The 21,695-nt window shown below is 40.7% G+C and overlaps 3 protein-coding genes across 3 annotated transcripts; 1 reads left to right on the top strand and 2 right to left on the bottom strand.

Moving 5' to 3' along the window:
• Positions 1-652: 652 nt before the first annotated feature.
• LOC113512337 (protein lethal(2)denticleless) lies at positions 653-7,157 on the top strand. Its single transcript, XM_026896150.3, has 4 exons — positions 653-826; positions 936-1,132; positions 2,796-2,907; positions 4,286-7,157. Exons 1-4 carry the CDS (start codon positions 784-786, stop codon positions 5,971-5,973), a joined length of 2,040 nt encoding a protein of 679 aa, XP_026751951.2. The 5' UTR covers positions 653-783; the 3' UTR covers positions 5,974-7,157.
• An 8,204-nt stretch (positions 7,158-15,361) lies between these two features.
• Positions 15,362-17,316, bottom strand: LOC128201634 (uncharacterized). Its single transcript, XM_052899207.1, has 2 exons — positions 16,571-17,316; positions 15,362-15,444 (listed from the first exon to the last, which is right to left on the bottom strand). Exons 1-2 carry the CDS (start codon positions 17,314-17,316, stop codon positions 15,387-15,389), a joined length of 804 nt encoding a protein of 267 aa, XP_052755167.1. The 3' UTR covers positions 15,362-15,386.
• On the bottom strand, positions 17,316-18,659 carry LOC128201633 (integumentary mucin C.1-like). The gene is made up of 2 exons (XM_052899206.1): positions 18,593-18,659; positions 17,316-17,767 (listed from the first exon to the last, which is right to left on the bottom strand). Exons 1-2 carry the CDS (start codon positions 18,657-18,659, stop codon positions 17,316-17,318), a joined length of 519 nt encoding a protein of 172 aa, XP_052755166.1.
• Between the last annotated feature and the right edge of the window lie 3,036 nt (positions 18,660-21,695).

Here is a 21,695-nt window from a genome sequence, read left to right as displayed (position 1 = left end):
AGGGACAGAGATTGTTAGTAGAAGGAGACTTTGTACAAAAGTCGTTTGCTTGGGTATCTCTGTCCCATTCGTGTTTCAACCGTGAAGCAGTTGTGTTAGCATGGCTGTGATTCGGTTTGAAGGGTGGGATATGACGTGAATTTACAGGGTACAGAGGAATAACACCTAAGTTGCAGGAATAGCAACGCATGGGGGGTATTATGGGTGAAACAGTATACTCTGTTATGTCCATGGTACTGCTCATGTCTATAGACGACGGTTATCACTTTCCATCAGGTGGGCCATCAACTTGTTTGCCATTCTAAGTTGTATAAAAAAAATAGTAAGATCCAACAAATTCATTATTATAATATATCCTAATAGGTCGACCTCCATGCGGTTTCTCATAGAAACCATCGTGAATAATTTTTGATGAATTCATGACGATGGGCCAACTGACCTGCTTCATCATCATCCCTCACTGGTACTGCTCCAACTTATCCCGTTAGTGCAGGCGGGTAAACCATTCTATTTTCATCCATTAAAAAAAGGCATATGTCTTATAAGATGCATAGATTTACATAATAGATGTTCTCTTGTATTCCCTTTCTACGATAAGGAGTCGTAAATAATGACACTGACAGTAGCATGAATTTCGCGCCTTTTTGAGCTAGCTGTCAAATCACGTCAATGGTGTCAAAACAAATTACATATTGTTGTTATATTTCATATATATAGAAAAATCTAGACTTATTATTTAATATTTTTTTTATTATTCCTGTGAAGTATAATTATGGTACTAATATGAATTTCGTTCAAAGTGTTATCGACCGTCAGATGGGAATTTGTATGTGTTTTACAAAGAATTTATGTTGTTGCATGTGACAATTGGTTTATTTAGTCTTACTGATAAAATACCAACAATATCTAAAAAAAATTTGATTTCTAAATTTCAGATTGCCGTCTGAATTATGACAGTGTTCTAAAACGACTGGTAGTGGGTAGCGAGGAGTCATTTTATGGTCTAAACAATGCACATGTTGCAATCGGCTTCGATCAGGATCCACCGATATTCGCGTGCCGGTTTTCTGAAGCTTCTGGCTACGAACACATTCTAGCCCTTGCCAACGAAGATGGGAGAGTTGCTATTCAGGTATTATCATTTATAAAATATTATAATTATCCAACAAATATTTTAATTTCATTATTAAGTTGGTTAGTGGAGTAATGTTAGAAGCCATTATGAAATTATTAAACAACTAAAAAAATTATTGAAAACACTTTTATACTTGTGGGTGTATATTATTACAAGCAGACTTTCAGTTGCATTTGTTCTATATTATAAGTAAATTAAAAGATACTCTTCTTTAAATTAATTTTTAATTTTCCGCTCTTTTTACCTCCTTTAAGGTACTATTTTATTTTTTCCAAAAACCTCATATCCTCTGCTTTGTTGGTATGTTCTTAGGTTTTAATCTTTTTAATAAATAAAGATAAAAAATAAACCAAGAACTCTTGAAAAAATGAAATTATTTCCAATATATTGTCTTTGAAGCAGCTATTTGCAAAACCCCTTTATAGACGAGGCCTTTATTCAGCAGTGGATTTTTAACAGTATATATAATGATAGTCTTTGATTAAGTAAATCTTATCCCATCAATACCCTGCTAATATTATAGACACAAAAAATTGTAAGGCTGGATGGATATTTGTTACTCTTTTATGCAAAAACTACTAAACAGATTTGAATTAAATTTACAACACTGGTTGGTCGCATCATAACTTAGCACACAGGATACCTACTTTATGTACTCATTCACACAGGCAAAGCCATAGGTACAACTAATTATAAATATTATTATTTGTAAAAATGTACGAACGTTTGCTACCCAGTTAACCTTAAAATGCTCAATTATATTTATTATCACAGATGGGCAACACAGGAAATTATATGGGGACAAACTAGTAAACTAAAAAACTTGGTCTCTTCTTATAAGAATTGGTTGTAACTTACCATTACCAAAGGTGGCTTGACTGGACAACTTGAATGTTTTTATTGTGACTTTTCTTGCTTTACACATGTGTAACATGCCTTATATCTTATGACGTTCTATGGAAGACAAGGAGGTCTCCAATGTGCACCTGCATATTGTGCTGTATTACTAGTAATGACTTGCCAACAGGTTGACTACTAATTGGCAGATTTTAGGGGTGCCGAATATGGACAAAATATTTTTTCATCATCATCATCATATCAGCCTTTAACTGTCCATTTCTGAACATAAGCCACCACAGTCAGGCTTTAGAAATGTTTTAAGAGGGACGCTGCTGCCCATCACTCGCCTTCCCTTAGTCTCCTCGTACAACACTCACGGGAAAGGAAGAGGTGGCCTATTCTATGCCAGGACCACACAGCTAGTACTTTATAATATATTGTATATAATACAAAAATATATTTTAATATGAATGTAACTTTTAGCCTACTGGTAGCAAATGTGTAAATAAAGCAGTTGTTTGCATGGCTGTGTTTCGGTTTGAAGGGTGGGTTATGGCAGTTAATTTACAGGGTACAGAGGAATAACACCTGCGTTCTCAGGAATGGCAATGCATGGGGGTATCATGGGCTAAACAGTATACTCTGTTATGTCCATGATACTGCTCATGTCTATAGGCGACTGTTACTACTTTCCATTAGGTGGACCATCAGCTTGTCTGCCATTCTAAGTTGTATAAAAAAAATCCAGCACCGACAAATAATGCTAGTGCTACACAAGTTTATATGTTAGTAATTAAAATGATAATTGGTAATATTTAAGGATACATCAAATCCATGTGCGGCTAGTGGTATGGAGAGCTTCCAGTGCCACAACAACGCTGTGTTCGACCTGGCGTGGAAGCCAGGCTACATGAACTTTGTTACAGTTTCAGGTATCCTCATTTTATTTAACTCATACAACATTTTCAAAAGGAGGAGAAGGAATTGTTAGTAACAGGAACTAGGAACCATAATATTTTATTGTTAATGGATGATAATGGAATGGTACCCCGCCTGCGCAAATGCTGCAGGGCTTCAGTGAGGGATGATAGGCGAGAATGAAAAGTCAGGTCAGTTAGCCCATCGCAATGAATACACCTGGAATTGAGGGGGGGAGGGATTGTTAGTAATGGAGACTGAGAATCCCATTGCTAGCAATATACCCAACCAGGTCGACCTCCTTGCGGTTCTCCCTGGAAACTATCATGGTTAATTCCTGGTGAATTCATCATGATGGGCTAACTCGCCTGTTTTCATTCTCATCTATCACCCTTCACTGGTGCTCCGCCAGCGTATCCCGTTAGCGCAGGCGGGGTTACCATACCATTTTCCCCCATCATCATCTTCCTACCCTTATCCCAATTATTATTTGTGGTCAGCGTAATATGTTTTCCTCTTCCATTCTTTTCTATTCCCAGTCATTTCCCCATTCACTCCCATTCTGGACATATCAAAAAGAAAAAAATACACCTGGAATTAAGCACCATGTTTTCCAGGTGTAGGGGACCATGGGGGCACATGGAAGTCAACCTGACAGGGTATATTGCTATCAATGAGATTGGTAGTTCGCATCTACTAACAATCCCTTCCCTCCACACAATCCTATTATTAGCCCTAATCATCAAGTTGATTTACATGCAGTTCCCCTTGGAAATGGTTATTTTTTTTTTTAATTTCGTCACAAACCAACTTAAACAACAAGTTTATACTTATAGCGCAAGTGGGGTTAGCATTTCATTGTTTATGTGTACTAAAGTGAGTATATATTAATAATAATAAAAATAAAAATCTTTATTTCAAACAGTGGATTACAAAATTGATGCGTGCGTGCGTGCGTGCGTGTGTGTATTAATTGTCATCTATTAAAACACTTCAGAATGTTGTGTGTGAACTGTGATTATGTATCCTAGTTGCGTTATAGTATTATTGTTGTAGTTAGTTATTTTTGATTTTAGATTGATATGTCAAGAGGTATATTTATACAGATCTCTTCACTACATCTTATAAATAGTAGAAGAAGAAGACAACAATTATAATTATATAAAAAAACAAAATCGGATGGACTTTTACCATTGTATTGAATCGGACAAATGACTGGGCCATTTTTCTCTGAGTATATTCAAAACTTTGATAATTCTAGTTCAACTAGCATGGTTTTTTTTTTATAAATTACACAATACATGAAAATATTTCAAGCATATAATTTTGTCAGTATTAATACAAAATTTTATGTTTCAATTTACAACGAATTTATAAAATATTTGCCGGCAGGTGATCATACAGCAAGCCTTTGGGATATCTCAGACGGCACCCCAAAGAGTATACAGACTTTTTCGAGCCATACAAGATCAGTTAAAACTGCAGTGTTCCGTCCTATGGAACCTTCAGTGTTTGCCACTGGTGCTAGGGACGGGCATATACTCATTTGGGATATTAGGACCACCAGTCAACCCTCCGTCGTGCTCAAGCCTGACAACTGTTTATTGAATTGCCATTCTAGCTTCACTCCTAAAACTCCAGGCTCTCATAGCAAGAGGCCACGCTTCGACCAGCACAGAGCTATCAGCATCACAGGCCTCGTCTTCCAGAACGATTTAACATTAATTTCTTGCGGGGAGTGCGACGGGAACATTAAAGTGTGGGATCTGCGCAAAAACTACAACATTTACAAGAGAGAACCGCTGCCTAAACACTCGATACCCTATTGCGGCAGCTCCACCAAAAATGGCTACACGAACCTCATAATAGACGACGCCCAGACGAGGCTCTACGCCAGCTGCATGGACAACGTCATATACTGTTTCAACATATCCACATACAATGCCATGCCGGAGCAAAGGTACATCGGGCACGAGAACAGCACTTTCTACATCAAAACAAGCCTCAGTCCCGACTGCATGTACTTGGTGAGCGGCAGCAGCGACAAGAACGCGTATATATGGAACGTCAAGTACTCGGAGCCGGTGGTGAAGCTGGTCGGCCACTGGGCCGAGGTGACGTGCGCGGCGTGGTGCCGGCGCGGCGACGTGAAGCTGGTCACCTGCAGCGACGACGCGCACCACAAGATATGGAGGATCGGCCGCGAGGCGCCCGACGGCGACCGCGAGCTGAGCGGCCGCGCGGAGGTCGCCCCGCGCGCCGACCGCACGAGCCTGCCGCAGTGGGGCGCCCGCGACCACACGCCCAGTTCCATGAAACGTAAATTGAACACTACGCCCAGTTCGTACAGCGCGAAGCGTTCGCGGTCATACACCTTGTCTGCCAGGAAAACTAAGCGATGTCTCACAGACCTGATGAACTCTACTAGGGATCTCGAGGAGCTCGAGGTGGTCGTAAAAAAGTTTAAACTGGACGCGCCGACTAATCCCGAGGAGGAAGTGAAGTTGTTGCCGGCAGGAATCAAGCGTCACCACGACAGTACTCAGTGTACGAGCCCGGTTAAGAAACGTGCCGTAGACCGGGAGCCACATTGCTCTGTGTCGAGTGACTGGAGCTACACCACGCCCTTGCCGGGCACCTCGTTCATGACGCCCACGAAGAATTACGAGAAGAAATCCTGTAAAATTCTATCACCTAAGAGTCCAAAGATAATGTCGCCCAACAATATTCACAGGTCGCCCGTCAAGGTGTCACCGAGCAAGGTTAGAATTATTACATTCACCACGCCCACAAAGAATCTACCTAATTTCGTGTTGGACGGAGAAGCGCCACATTTGAGGCTGATGTCGCCGGTAAAGAAGAAACAAGAGACGACAGATTGGCTGACACTCATGGGCCGGGAGAAGAGGGGGAAAAATTCAGAGCCGGAAAAAGTGAACGCCGACTCGCCGCTCAGCCCGAAGGAAAACAGTCTAGCGCGGCGCAATACCTCCTTGGAGAAAACTCCGAAATTTAAAAGTAAAACATTATTGAAATATTTTAGTGTAGCGACTAAGGATAAGGGACATAATAAGTTTTAAATTAATTTTATCCCCTAAGTACAAAGTGGACTGATTCTCAAATCCTAATTTCATTTATGCATTTATTTTTAGTGTGAACGATAATTGGATTATGTGCAAGTGCAGTCTCGTGTTTCATGTCTTTTGAACGGCAGATATGTACAATGGTTAAATATTTTTTTAGAAAATGCCCTTTCTAAGTGTTAAGATGGCATCGAAAAGGATAAGAGCGACTGATCAGTTTGATCCCTCGGCATTCTCTAATTAAATATACCGTTTACTATTGTAATGATATTTAACTTTGTGATAAGATCATTTTTTCAGATTTGAATTTTGTTTATACAACTATTAATACAGGACAGAATATGACCAAATATTAAAAAAAAAATTGGTAGTTCCATGGAAAATAAAAAGAGTACATTTGTGCTAGTCTTTCAATCATATTTGCTTACTTGATGGCAGACACCATGTAGCCTAATGATACACCATATTAAAATCCATCGAGCTGTTTTAGAGTTTACATTGTATCAAACATTAGTATTCTTTACCAGTTGGGTAAAAATTGTTTTCAATTAATACAATTTGTGGTGGCCGTCAAGTTGATAAGCTTACAGCTCAAGTAGTAAGTACTGTGGTCACAGAAAATAGAGCCTTCTAATACTCTGTTACGTCCATGGCACTGGTCATGTCTATATGCGACGGTGGCCATTTTCCATCAGGTGGCCCGTCAGCTTGTTTGCCATTCTAAGTTGCGTAAAAAAAGCACGGGGCGATTCTGAAGTCCCATTTCTCTAAACCTACCTAATATTAAAATTTCTATTTTTCAATCAGTGAAACCATTATTATTAGGACCGATATGAACTAATTTTCTGAACGAAAATTATATGGAATTATTTAAGTATGTATTTGAAACTTAAAATATACATTTATATATTCACATTATTGTACATATGCATATCTGTATATGTATTAAAAAAACAGTTTCGTGGCTCCAGTCAAACTGTTTATAATTACTCCTCTCCATCCAAAGGTTGCCTGCAAGAGATCGCTCTTAGCGATAAGGCTGTCCATTGTTTTGTCAGTGTAATATTTTCTTGTAATTGTTTGTATTTATAATAAGTTTACTATTGTAATCTTATAGGGGAAACAAGAGTATCTATCTAATTTTCTAATAGATTTAAGTAAAATTTATTATATATATATATATATATATATATATATATATATATTTATTATATATATATATATATATATATATATATATATATATTTTATGACTGTCCACAGAACAGTAATTTTGCGAGATTATTAAATTATATTACATTAAGAAATAAGAATCAGAGAAACGGCATCTCATAATCGACCCCAATGTCCTATGTTTACTTTAAAATCACCAAATATATTTTTACATTTAAAATTCAAATCTGCTAATATGTACTTATTGTTTTTACAAGAAATCACTTCGTTTTACATAACACATGTAGCTCTTAGATGTATTGTTTTTTGAACTAGAAGCTCTCAAGAGGCATTTGTCGCCTGTTGCCATATTTTATAAGTGACGAATCATTTTTTGTCTGATTTTTAGAATAGCTACTGTTTTTATTTTGGTCTGACTGCCTTCGACTGTTTTATTGTCAAATTGTTTTTGAGTCTTAACCCTTCTTTGCATAATGGTGGAAATTTCCATCACAATATTGAATGCCCAAAAATTATATAATAGAACAAGTTCACTTTAAGTTGATCGTGTTTGGATACCTTTTTAATGTCTATTGCAGAAAAAAAAAACATAGCTGTCAAATTTATTTTTTTAACCATTTTTCCTTTAATTTTAAACATGAATTATATCACCAATAAAAAAAAATCATGCAAAGAAGGGTTAGTAAATAGAAATAATTTGCACTGGAGAGACTATTGTAAGGTTTCTGAATTAAGTATGTACTTTAAAAATCTTAGGTCTTAGTTCGTAATGAATATTGAGATTAATAATTGCTTATGTCTATTAATTATTACATAATTAAGTTTTTACTTGCATTATTATTTTTATTAAATGATATAAATAAATTAATTCAAAATATAATAGTACAGGTGTTTTTATTTTTCTCTTTTTTTTTATACCACTGAGTTGGCAAGCAAGCATACGGTCCACCTGATGGTAAGCGGTTACCGTAGCCTATGAACGCCTGCAATATCAGGGGCATTACGCGCGCGTTGCCCACCCTGAAGAAACCTTTTTACCCCCCTTTTGCAGAACTCCATGCTGTAGACTGTTGGGAGAACCTCTGTAGGGAGCTTATATCATTACCTAAGTGTTCGTGGGAGAAAGTGTCTTGTATACATGTCAGGTGATTATTTAAATTATGTATTAAAATAAATTATAATTACGATTATATTTTAAACTACTTGTTGCCCGCGACTTCGTCCGCGTTTCCGTTGTTTTTCGTAAAATAAGTAGCCTATATCCTTCCTCACGGTTCAGTGGTTTTGATGTAACAGACACTTCCCTTCACTGCTCTGTTCCTATTGATCGTAGCGTGATGAAAAGTATACTATAACCTGCCCAGGAGTATGAAGTATAATTGTACCAAGTTTCGTTAAAATCCGTCGAGTAGTACTTGTTTCTATAACAAACATACAGACAGACAAAAATTTTACTGATTGCATTGTTGGCATCAGTATCGATCACTAATCACCCCCTGATAGTTATTTTGGAAATATATTTCATGAACAGAATTGACCTCCCTACAGATTTATTATAAGTGTAGATAAATTTATGAATATTTTAAAATCTTGATCCTCATTCGCTATATTACTATATCTACGAGGTATAGTTGCCTGTAACACAAAACTTGCTAAAAAAATTCTGGCTGATTTTAATGATGCTTTTATGTGCATTCCAATTAGATATAAGATTAGAATAGAATATTTACCTTGAATAGGTGATACATAGTTCTTATTTAATAATTTGACAGTTCCATATTAAACATGCAAATTATAGTTTTTTTTTAATCATAACATTTTTCGCGGTTTAGACCATTTAGCCAGTAAATTAGTTTATAAAGTATCCTATTTAAGATGGGAAATGACCTGTAAGGGTAACAAATTTCATACAAATCCGTTCAGCTGTTTAGATTGATTCAGTCTTTATACCACCATGTCGCTGTTATAAACATGTCACGTAATGAGGTCGTGGATTCGATTCTCGATTGGGTCTATTCTCACAGCTGGACATGAATATCTTCCAAGAAATCTTAACGTTCTTAGAGGAGATTGCTATGATCAATTTCTGAAGAATACTAGTTTGGGAACTATATCTTTTCTGCAACTTAGAATGGCAAACAATTGCCGCCTATAGACATGAGCAGTACCATGGACATAACACAGTATACTGTTTCGCCCATGATACCCCCATGCGTTGCCATTCCTGAGGACTCAGGAACATCCTCTATACCCACTAAATTCACTGCCATCTCCCACCCTTCAAACCGAAACACAGCCATGCAAACACAACTGCTTCACGGTAGAAACACGAATAGGACAGAGATACCCAGATAACTTATGGTGAAGGGGATTTCAGTCTTTATTGCTAGCAATATATCCTTCACCAAGCCAAACTCCACACGGCCCCTTCTAGAAACAATCGTAATCGATTCCTGGCTAATTTGCCATAATAACGTGATTTCATCTTCCACTAACATAGGTGGATGCACCATTCCATCTTCATCCATAAAAAAAAACTCAGGTGATAGATACTGATTGCCGAAAGACCAGGGCAGTAGTTAGACCCATGTTTAAGGTAGGGCAAAAGAACTTTTTGGTAGAGCAGAAGCCATAATTAGGTGAGTTTGAAAAAACAAATCTGTCTCTTCATTTTAAAGTAGAACATTGGGTCTTTTAAGGTAGGGTATTGGACCTTTTAAGATAGGGCATTGGATCTTTTAAGGAAGGGCATTGGACCTTTTAAGGTAGGGCATTGAGTCTTTTAAGGTAGGGCATTGAGTCTTTTAAGGTAGGGCATTGAGTCTTTTTAGGTAGGGCATTGAATCTTTTAAGATAAGGCATTAAGTCTTTTAAGGTAGGGCATTGAATCTTTTAAGGTAAGGCATTAAGTCTTTTAAGGTAGGGCATTTAGTCTTTTAAGGTAGGGCATTGAGTCTTTTAAGGTAGGGCATTGAGTCTTTTAAGGTAGGGCATTGAATCTTTTAAGGTAAGGCATTAAGTCTTTTAAGGTAGGGCATTGAGTCTTTTAAGGTAGGGCATTGAGTCTTTTAAGGTAGGGCATTGAATCTTTTAAGGTAAGGCATTAAGTCTTTTAAGGTAGAGCATTGAGTCTTTTAAGGTAAGGCATTAAGTCTTTTAAGGTAGGGCATTGAGTCTTTTAAGGTAAGGCATTGAGTCTTTTAAGGTAGGGCATTGCCCCTCAAACCCCCCCCCCCTCCCCAGGTACGACCGCGCGGACGACACAAACACATGTGAATAATGAAACAGCGATATGTAAGATGTGCCTTTGCTCACTCTTTATTACGCTTGTTAATTCAATATATAAAAACATAATATAAATTATTTTGTATAATATCACCATTTGATTGTTGCAAACTTACACGTTACTGCGAGCCCTCAACTTTATTTTATACAAGGTACGATTTTGAACGCAACTGTGTTTAAAAGAAATACAAATGAAACGAGAAAAACAACACTGGCAACACTGTGCCATGCAGTGGTAATAAACAACTATAAAAAAATAAAAAAAAAAAAAAACAATTATAAAAATCACACAGTCATTTTCAAAATCAAAGGTATGAAATAGACGAGCCACTCGAGCCATTCGCAACTATCTGAAACTAAAGCCATTATTCAAACCGAGCGACGCCGCGCCGACCGGCGCCGGCGGATTTGCAAGAGATCATTGGAAACAACTACAGATCTATCGTCAGTCCAAAGCTTGTCTATTTCCAACCTAATGTGAGTTAAAATGTGGTAAGTAGAATAAAATACGTCTCCCCAACTCAATATGTAACAGTTAGTGGGCGTTGGACGACCGCTCGCATACTACGGTGGACTTAGATGTGCTTTTACAATTTTTAATTCGCTACGTAAAAATTGTTATATATTTAACGTGACTATTTGTATATCTTGTGGCATCGTAACTCCCAAACGGATGGACCAATTTTAACGAGTTTTTTTTTTTGTTTGAAAGCTGATGTAGTCGAGATTGTTCTTAATTAACAAAGGGATTAAAAAAAATGCAAAATTCCGATCCGGGATTGGGTGTACTTCTTCGATGTTATTTCCCATGACATGGGATTAAAAAAATGCACAATTCCGATCCAAAATTGGGTGTACCTCTTCGATGGTAATTTCCATGACATGTTGACCTGATGCTGGAGTATAAAGTAGTCTGCAGGTAACCCAACTCCTTGCGCTACTTACAGTAGATATAGTGTGTTTTAGCTCATTCGAATGGTCTCAAAAAGTAGGCTTTAGACAGATAAAGATCGGGACCTTCACTTTTTACAATTTTTTATCTTTTTTTAAATTTTTAATAAATTTATTTTGTTGCAATCTGTGATTCAAATATGATTGTAAACCGCGGTATACACAGGTTTTATACAACTTAGAATGGCAAACAAGCTGACGGCCCACCTGATGGAAAGTGGTAACCGTCGTCTATAGACATGAGCAGTACCGTGGACATAACAGAGTATACTGTTTCGCCCATGATACCCCCAATGCGTTGCCATTCCTGAGGACTCAGGTGTTATTCCTCTGTACTCAGTAAATTCACGCCATATCCCACCCTTCAAACCGAAACACAGCCATGCAAACACAGCTGCTTCACGGTTGAAACATGAATGGGACAGAGGTACCCAAGCAATCGACTTTTGTACAAAGTCTCCCTCTGGTATATGGTAGCATCGTGTAACCAATTGAAATTATAAGTTGAAAATTTGAATTTGAGATTTTTATGGTTTGCGGTACAGTATTTAAAGCGTCCCGTCCTCGCTATTGGATACGGGTGACAGAATGCCTATACAAGAGGGTACTTGGTGGGCGCAGTTTAGACGCAATATTTGAGGAGTTTAGGAAACAAATGTTCAGTACACTAATGTAGAAAAATGTTTTTTTTTTTCTGTCTAAGATTCTTTGCGAATTGTAGTATTTGTTATAAATAATTAAGCAAGCATAAATGGTTTGTTTTGAACTCGAGCGATCAAATTGAAGATATTCATTGTAAAAGTAAAAAATACGAGAAATTACTTTTTCATCTTAGAGGGCTGCAACGATAACGCCATTTATATGAATTGTCCGGGTTTAAACTGGGATAGTTAACTATATTTGTGAATATTTTATACATTGTTCTTTTTATCTAAACTTAGGTTCTTTTTTTATATATACACATAGTTTTCTTTATGTTGTTATGCCCTTCCTATTTTGAGTCTAAATCCACCTGATGGTATCACACTGGTATGCGTCCAGCTCTCGTTTGCCACTGCGAATGGTGATCACCGTTACATATTGTGCAGTGGTCGACAGACATATAACAATAACAGCTAATCGACACGGGTACCGAGCTTGCCGCCTGCTGTCCGGGACACACCTGCCATAGTCACGCCACTACCGCTCACCGAGCCTCGTACGAAATTTCCAAATAGGGTGGTACTCAAAAACACAGTTCGTATGTTTGAAATTCGCATGTTTCCTTGGATAATCAAATTAAGATGTATAGTTAGTTCTTTATTGATATTTGTTTAACCATTTAAGCATCTCGAACGAGACCCTCTCGCGCATCAAATGTGTTCCGATTTGCGCTATCCCGAATACCTCTCGCCATTTATAAATATTATGTTTACATTTTTATCTGGAGCGATACCTTCTCGCCCGTTTGTATTTCATAGAGCTTAGTGTATATTTATTGTATGCTCGTTTGAATTTAGTGCGTTCAATGCGCCAGTTGACCTCATTTCACAGAAAAACCCTCGCAATTAAGTGGTTAAAGAATTGTTTGCTAGGAGTGTGTGTATGTATTGAAGTATGTATGGTAGGCGGCGGACGGCAGGCGGCCGTGAGGCTCCGACTCGCAGTACGCTCACAGCTGCTCGATAACAATGTAACATCAGTAACGTAATCGCAGCACAAATAAAAACCGAAAGTAACACGATTAAAGAGAAAAATGTTAACAATAGATGAGGCGCCGCGCCGCGCGCCCGCCTTGCAATTTGTTATACCTACTACATCTAAGTCTGCTCTTAAACTCTACGTAACTTAACACTATGTACATACATAATATTTATCGAAGCGATTTTAAAAAAAGTCTTAGTACTTTTATCATATTAATTTGAAAATTTGTTAAACGTCTTTAAATTCACTGAATCACTCGCACCACAATTTTTTTTTTTTTTTTTTATATATATTATGTCGGTATCGTTTCTCGTTTTCGACACAACACGATCAAGGAAACGTTTAGCCCCGCTAAAACTAACACAAGAATACAACTAGGGAGGTACAACCGATACGAACTGTACGAACGACGAGCGAGCGCCCGGACGCCCGGACGCCCGGGCCTCGGCCGCGGTCTCGCCGCTTGCATCCTACCCGGCAGCCGGGCGCTGACTCGTCCTCGTAACGATCGACATTCAAATGGTAAAATAACGATAAACTACGATGGAATCACGTGTCGTGGCGGGGGCATCCCCGTGGCACGGCAGCGGACAGAGCGAGCCGCCGCTGGCCGCTGGACGGGGATGCCCCGCGGTCAGTCGTAATTCGAGATCAAGACTCGAGGCGACGCAATGCCGCCCCCCCCCCTCCGCAACACAGGTCATCACAATAGATCATTCAATTAATGTTTGGGTACCATGCGCCGGTCTCGTGCCAATACAACCCGGCTGCGATACGAATTGGCCGGCGCAGTACCCCGTACGAGCGCTACGCTCTATAAGTATTTATTTGTAAGTTTTGTACTTTGATCATTTGAGTGCCGATCACACCGATAGGTGGAACATTTCTAGGTTTTTTTTTCCCCTTAATATTTGAAAATACCGTAAATGTTGGATATTCCAGTGCCAAGAATTTAGTAATCACCGACGTCGCGGTGACGGCGACTTGTAACAGTGATGAGTAAATATTTCCAAAAACTAGACGCCGCGGCCGGGCGGTCGCCGTTCTCGCCGTGCTGTGCTGGGCTGTACCCTATATGTAAATATAACCGTGAACTACACAAATGAAGTTACACTTCACACAGAGATGACACGTCGAATATGAACAATATTCTATGTACAAGCGCGCGCGCCGGCCTCGCTCGCGCGCCCTACCGTAAGTATTTATTTGTAAGTTTTGTACTTTGATCATTTGAGTGCAATCTCATAAAGGAACTTGAACGCTGCTGCGTTCGTGTGACTGGCTCGACACTACTCCGGACTGGCGGCCGGCACACGTGGACACGTGACAACCGTCATACTCGGGACACGTTATGGTCCAGCTCCGGAACATTTCTAGGTTTTTTTTTTCCCCTTAATATTTGTTCGTAAAATACCGTAAATGTTGGATATTCAGGGCTACGAATATGACAATCTAAGAGATTCAAAACATTTACAACATTTCCCCATCTTGTAGCACAAGGCAATTTTAGTGTTTGTGTAGAATCTTCACCCTGCCTTGATTTTACAACAAGGAACTTTTTTATTATATTTATGGCTTGCATAATAAACACAGTTACTTCTTGTATCACTGACCACAGTTACTTGTAATTTACAATATCTTGGCACAACAAGTTAAGGATATGTGCGATATTTCTGGTGATGCGATGGCAGTTCCTTCATTTCTTAAATTAGACCAGCCATCGCACTATTGAAGACAGGTGACGCACGTGCCACGACATTGCTGCATACTCTAAAATTGTAGGTCGGTTACACATTATGTAAGTAAATATTTTAGGTTACTTATTGTACTAACGGGAATATTAGATTACAAGTAAAATTACATCTCCTCGGAGGATTAAACGCAGACGCTAGTTTATTATCATTGTTCTGTTACAGTTTAATTCGATTAGGTACTTATGAAACAAAATCGCTATATCCAATGGAACGGGGGACAATGCATCAACATACGAACATACCTACATACTTTTATTTACATAACGCAAGCTGCTTGCACGGAACGGTTTGTTTCGTCGTAACCAGTGGTCGCAGGTCGGATAATTTGGATACGTCAAACGGATTCGTCCAGAAGGATGTACCAGGTCGGGTGGCGGTGAATCATCTCTTCCGAAGGTCCGTTCACAACTCGCAATGTCTATTTTTTAATGTACGATCGTAAAGATTATGATCGTATTTTTGGTTACTGAAACGAACATGCTCACATCATCAGTCACATGCACAGTCCCTGACGATCGATATTTAAAGGCCGGGACAAAAAACGTCACTACAACACATAGATAGTTAAGCGAGGACGTAAGTACGACAGCTGTCGCCCGCCGTGCCGCCTCGCCTACACAGTCTGGAACAAACCAAACAAACGGACAGTTAGCCACATGCGATTCTACGTTGGGAGAAAGGGTTAGTAAGGGAAATCGTAAACAATGGGACTCCTATTGCTAACAATTTATCCCATTTTATTATATATAGATTTTTAAAATTTCCTGAAATATTATTAGTTAACGTTTTATTTAATATTGATTCTTTTATAAAAATAATTTATTGTTAAATTCTGGAGAAATTCGTCATAATGGGTCAACTCATTCGAGTTTCAACCGTGAAGCAGTTGTGTTTGCATGGCTGTGTTTCGGTTTAAAAGGTGGGATGTGGCGTCAATTTACTGGGTACAGAGGAATAACACCTGAGTCCTCAGGAATGGTAACGCATGGGGGTATCATGGGCGAAACAGTATACTCTGTTATTTCCATGGTACTACTCATGTCTATAGGCGACGGTTACCACTTTCCATCAGGTGGACCGTCAGCTTGTTTGCCATTCTATGTTGTATAAAAAAAACTTCATTCAACTGCCAGCGTATACCAATAATTATCAACCATTAAAAAATATGATTATAAGCATAGAAGAAGTCGAAGAAGATATATGATTATAAGCATAAAGAAAGTCGCTCAGGGCGGCCGCCATCACCAGCAGAACACGGACAGCTCGCTGGCCGAGCCATTGACAGTGATTACCTGCAGTGTGGGTGGTGGTGGTGGTGGTGGTGGTGGGCGCGGTGTCGCTCAGGGCGGCCGCCATCACCAGCAGAACACGGACAGCTCGCTGGCCGAGCCATTGACAGTGATTACCTGCAGTGTGGGTGGTGGTGGTGGTGGTGGTGGTGGGCGCGGTGTCGCTCAGGGCGGCCGCCATCACCAGCAGAACACGGACAGCTCGCTGGCCGAGCCATTGACAGTGATTACCTGCAGTGTGGGTGGTAGTGGTGGTGGTGGTGGTGGGCGCGGTGTCGCTCAGGGCGGCCGCCATCACCAGCAGAACACGGACAGCTCGCTGGCCGAGCCATTGACAGTGATTACCTGCAGTGTGGGTGGTGGTGGTGGTGGTGGTGGTGGGCGCGGTGTCGCTCAGGGCGGCCGCCATCACCAGCAGAACACGGACAGCTCGCTGGCCGAGCCATTGACAGTGATTACCTGCAGTGTGGGTGGTGGTGGTGGTGGGTGGTGGGCGCGGTGTCGCTCAGGGCGGCCGCCATCACCAGCAGAACACGGACAGCTCGCTGGCCGAGCCATTGACAGTGATTACCTGCAGTGTGGGTGGTGGTGGTGGTGGTGGTGGTGGGCGCGGTGTCGCTCAGGGCGGCCGCCATCACCAGCAGAACACGGACAGCTCGCTGGCCGAGCCATTGACAGTGATTACCTGCAGTGTGGGTGGTGGTGGTGGTGGTGGTGGTGGGCGCGGTGTCGCTCAGGGCGGCCGCCATCACCAGCAGAACACGGACAGCTCGCTGGCCGAGCCATTGACAGTGATTACCTGCAGTGTGGGTGGTGGTGGTGGTGGTGGTGGTGGGCGCGGTGTCGCTCAGGGCCGCCATCACCAGCAGAACACGGACAGCTCGCTGGCCGAGCCATTGACAGTGATTACCTGCAGTGTGGGTGGTGGTGGTGGTGGTGGTGGTGGGCGCGGTGTCGCTCAGGGCGGCCGCCATCACCAGCAGAACACGGACAGCTCGCTGGCCGAGCCATTGACAGTGATTACCTGCAGTGTGGGTGGTGGTGGTGGTGGTGGTGGTGGGCGCGGTGTCGCTCAGGGCGGCCGCCATCACCAGCAGAACACGGACAGCTCGCTGGCCGAGCCATTGACAGTGATTACCTGCAGTGTGGGTGGTGGTGGTGGTGGTGGTGGTGGTGGGCGCGGTGTCGCTCAGGGCGGCCGCCATCACCAGCAGAACACGGACAGCTCGCTGCCGAGCCGCGACCCTGCAGTGTGGGTGGTGGTGGTTGTGGTGGTGGTGGGCGCGGTGTCGCTCAGGGCGGCCGCCATCACCAGCAGAACACGGACAGCTCGCTGGCCGAGCCATTGACAGTGATTACCTGCAGTGTGGGTGGTGGTGGTGGTGGTGGTGGTGGGCGCGGTGTCGCTCAGGGCGCCGCCATCACCAGCAGAACACGGACTGCTCGCTGGCCGAGCCATTTGACAGTGATTACCTGCAGTGTGGGTGGTGGGGGTGGTGGTGGTGGTGGTGGGCGCGGTGTCGCTCAGGGCGGCCGCCATCACCAGCATATGGTGGTGGGCGCGGTGTCGCTCAGGGCGGCCGCCATCACCAGCAGAACATACAGTATTACCTGCATTGGGTGGTGGTGGTGGTGGTGGTGGTGGGCGCGGTGTCGCTCAGGGCGGCATCACCAGAAACACGGACAGCTTTAAATGAGATATATACAAATGTTTAAATGGTCAAATAATGAGACTGATACGGAAGGTTGTGGTACTTCTGGGAGTTACACACACACTAATGGTAAAGGAATTAAACAAAATAATTCCAACAAATAATCAGTAATAATTATAAAATTGCTACGCATCCTCCCGAATCCAGACGATAGGAACTAAAGAGAGATTATACGAAATCGTCTGCAAAATCCTCTGTCTCAGCTATTAATTCTGCCAATTCTATCACAAAATAAAATTGTATTAAGCATTCTGTATTCTGATTTCAATGGTGAAATGTAGTAATGAAATGATTACTAAGTACTGTGACTCTGTGATTGAAATTACTAGATATTGTGACTGATCTTCATGTCACAAAGGTCGATGAATAAATGCACAAATCAAGCATCCACTTTTCCAGTCCAAATAAGCCAGTTCTTTATGTAATAAAAATTAAAAAAAAATTAACAAAATAGGGAAACCCATTTCAGAAGAAGATTACGGAATGAGTTCGCTTTTCCTCTAAGAATAATCTAAAAATTACTAAAGCTTTTATGTGGAATATCGAAGCAATCGCAGTCGAGAAGCCCGTTCTCGTACGCTGACCTAAGCCCTACGGCTTCCTCGTGACGCGACTTAACAAGTTCTCGCCGCACCGTTCAGTAAAAGGAAAGCATTCAATATCAGCATGAATTGCAAACGTTTTCGAGTCGATTACACATCATTCTACAATTCGTACGCAGCTCATAGTGGGGCAAAAACTTAATGTGGCGAGGTTTCATTCCACGCGCCATATACGGCGGCGGCGACAGGGCGGCCAGGCTGCGCGCGCAAACAATGCTCCTCATTGAGAAACATGATCGATGCTCAATGAGCTAATCGTCCATTGAGCGCTGGAGAGAATTGTCGCACCATCATTGCAAGTTGATTATGGTATCTTCTCTGATTTTTTGGACTTTCCCGTTTATACAAGACTAACCATAAAATTTATCTTGAGAACTAACGTCTCCGAGTTTTGAGTTGTATTAATTCATTCTGATTATACGACTCAATTCTCGGAGACGTTGGCCAGGGTAGGGCGATATGGTGGATTATACAAATAATTTCGTGTTTCAACCGTGAAGCAGTTGTGTTTGCATGGCTGTGTTTCGGTTTGAAGGGTGGGATTTGGCGTGAATTTACTGGGTACAGAGGAATAACACCCGAGTCCTCAGGAATGGCAACGCATGGAGGGTATCATGGGCGAAACAGTATACTCTGTTATGTCCATGGTACTGCTCATGTCTATAGGCGACGGTTACCACTTTCCATCAGGTGGGCCGTCAGCTTTTTTGCCATTATAAGTTGTATAAAAAAAAAATAAGTTTGAACACGGTTTACTTCTATGTCACGTGGTGCTGTACTGGTGTGTTGTCGTAATGCCCGCATGTCTGCGAGGTCGGCGACCCAGTCTATATCCGATAAGGCCGCCGGCCGTTTGATAAGCTATCACGAGGAAGGTGAAAACCTTCGACTATGAAAACATGATTAAATTGAGTTCCATTTACATATTTTTATCCGTTTTATTCAATTTTCAGATTGTAATCGAGTAATAAAAACATGTTATCGTAGTAGGAAATTGAAAAGCCTCGAACGTCCATCATCGCGTACAGCCCCGAGTCGGACGTGTACGTATGACTACCATAACAAGCTTCCTATCGCAGATCACCAAGTTACGGTATCAGATATTTGCTGACCTCGTCACATCAGCCTTTAACTGTCCACTGCTGAACATAAACCTCCTTCTTGGAGGGTTTGCCAATAGTTGCCACGCTTGGCAGGCGAATTGGCAACCGTAGCCAGGCTTTAGAGATGTTTTAAGAGGGACGCTGCTGCCCATCTCTCGCTCTACCTTAGTCGGCTCTAACACCACCCACGGGAATGGAAGGGGTGGCCTATTCTATGGGACCAAACGGCCAAAAAAAAGTACTTATCCGTTGTAAATGTGATAAATTTAAGACTTGTTTAAATTTGACAACTAACACTGTTATTTTTTAACGCGTGATAAGATAATGGAATGGTAACCCCGCCTGCGTTATCGGTACACGCTGGCGGGGCACCAGTGAGGGATGATAGGTGAGGATGAAAGCAGGTCAGTTAGCCCATCATGACGAATTCTACTAGAATTAACCACGATGATTTCCAGTTGAAACCACGTGGAGGTTGACTGATAGAGTGTATTGCTGGCAATGGATCAGTTAGACCCCATTACAACAATCCCCCCCAACATACACTGTTAATCCTTTATGTCGGGGGGAAGGGATTGTTAGCAATTGAGTTTGATAGCCTATTGCTAGCAGTATGCTCTATCAGGTCGACTTCCACGTGGTTCCCCCTAGAAACCATCGTAAACAATTCTTGTTGAATTCGTCACGATGAGCTAACTGGCTTGCTTCATCCTCACCTATCATCCTTCACTGGTGCCCCGTCGGTGTATACCGATAGCGCGGGTGGGGTTACCATTCCATTATCACCCATTAAAAAAAGTCCTCTATGTCTGAAATACAGCAGTATTGATTTACATAGAAGATCTTATAAGATAAAAATTACCCGATGTACCCTGTGTTAGGGCAAAACATCACGATGCCGCGGGTTGCGAGTCGAAAACCGTTACCTTATCAGAATTAACTGTGCCTAATCGACGCGTTGCAAATCAAACACGCTGCATTATTAAACATATTTCAAGTTAGATAAATTTTACAATATTTTTTGGCTTCTGTACAATTATTTTATTATTTTTGCGTACTGCCGAAACAAACATACAGACAGAGAGACAAGCACGAATTCTATTGCCATTGTATTCGTAAAAAAATGGTCTCAAAAATATTAAACACGTGGATTAAACTAAACAGTGATATAGCAATGATGGTGTCATGTTTTCTCAAGTTAATTTACAATTTTTGTATACAGAAATATTGAATTCAAAAGTAAAGTAAAAATATATACCTAATAGTTTATTTATTTTATTTATACTTTATTGTAATCATTGATAGTAAATAAAAATATGGCAGAAGTAAGTAAACGTACAAAAGCGAGCTTAACTCTAAAAGAGTTCTCTTCCAGCAACACCCAAAGTGGAAAGGAGCATCAATGTCAGCGGCTAGAGCGGTGTACAATATTGTGACAATTTTCAATAGTATTATTGTTGATATTATAATTTGCAATTTATTTTAAACCATAATAATGATTTAGAAACTGGACCGCATAACTAAATCGGTTTTGGGAGTATTTGGGTAATTTCTCAAAAAACGGTGCTAGTCACAAACGTCGTTTAATTTTTCCTATATATATATATATATGTATATAAAACATCATGTTACCACTAGCCTTGGTATATTTTTAAGTGAAATAACATACATCACTGCAAATTCTTCGCTACTAAATTATAAATCACTCTAAACGAAATCACAGATACCTAGTCACTGCGTTCCGATTTATTCGTCTGCGGTTATGTTCAATTAATAGTGAAGTGAAATCGCAACAGACGGCCGACTGGGCAGTACAGAGCAAGCGAATAGACACTATTTCACATGGCCTTAAAATGTCTATTCTCTCTCATTTCTTAAAAGTTATAATTCATATTTCACTATCAATAGCAAATAGTAGCAGGTGTGATATTAGTGATTACGTGTAAAAATCACAACAAATAATTTGTCACAGGTGAATAATTTTAAGTGCGTAAATCCATAGATTCGTGGCTAGACATATTAAAGGCCTATATAAAAGCCAAAGGTGGCCATTTGGAGCAGAATATTTTTAATTTTTGCTGAGACATTAATAATCATGTAAATATAAATTTTAATTAAATTACATTACTTCAGAAAAAAATGCATATTTATTTGTAACAGAACTTAT

Source organism: Galleria mellonella, unplaced genomic scaffold (assembly GCF_026898425.1).
Source record: "Galleria mellonella isolate WM207_F2 unplaced genomic scaffold, CSIRO_AGI_GalMel_v1 utg56, whole genome shotgun sequence".
Classification (NCBI taxonomy): domain Eukaryota; kingdom Metazoa; phylum Arthropoda; class Insecta; order Lepidoptera; family Pyralidae; genus Galleria; species Galleria mellonella.
The sequence above is the reverse complement of the archived record's forward strand: the minus strand, read 5'-3'. Positions and strand labels throughout refer to the sequence as shown.

What these genes read in the sequence shown, in the direction of transcription:
- LOC113512337 (XM_026896150.3), top strand. Translation starts at nt 784, where the DNA reads ATGAATTTCGTTCAAAGTGTTATCGACCGTCAGATGGGAATTT. An exon ending in CGACCGTCAGATGGGAATTT is followed by an intron (nt 827 to 935) that starts GTATGTGTTTTA and finishes TCTAAATTTCAG; the next exon opens with ATTGCCGTCTGAATTATGAC. An exon ending in GAACTTTGTTACAGTTTCAG is followed by an intron (nt 2,908 to 4,285) that starts GTATCCTCATTT and finishes ATTTGCCGGCAG; the next exon opens with GTGATCATACAGCAAGCCTT.
- LOC128201634 (XM_052899207.1), bottom strand. Translation starts at nt 17,316, where the DNA reads ATGGCGGCCGCCCTGAGCGACACCGCGCCCACCACCACCACCACCACC. An exon ending in CACCACCACCCACACTGCAG is followed by an intron (nt 15,445 to 16,570) that starts GTAATCACTGTC and finishes GGTTTGTTCCAG; the next exon opens with ACTGTGTAGGCGAGGCGGCA.
- LOC128201633 (XM_052899206.1), bottom strand. Translation starts at nt 18,659, where the DNA reads ATGTTTCTCAATGAGGAGCATTGTTTGCGCGCGCAGCCTGGCCGCCCT. An exon ending in TGTCGCCGCCGCCGTATATG is followed by an intron (nt 17,768 to 18,592) that starts GCGCGTGGAATG and finishes TGCCGCCCTGAG; the next exon opens with CGACACCGCGCCCACCACCA.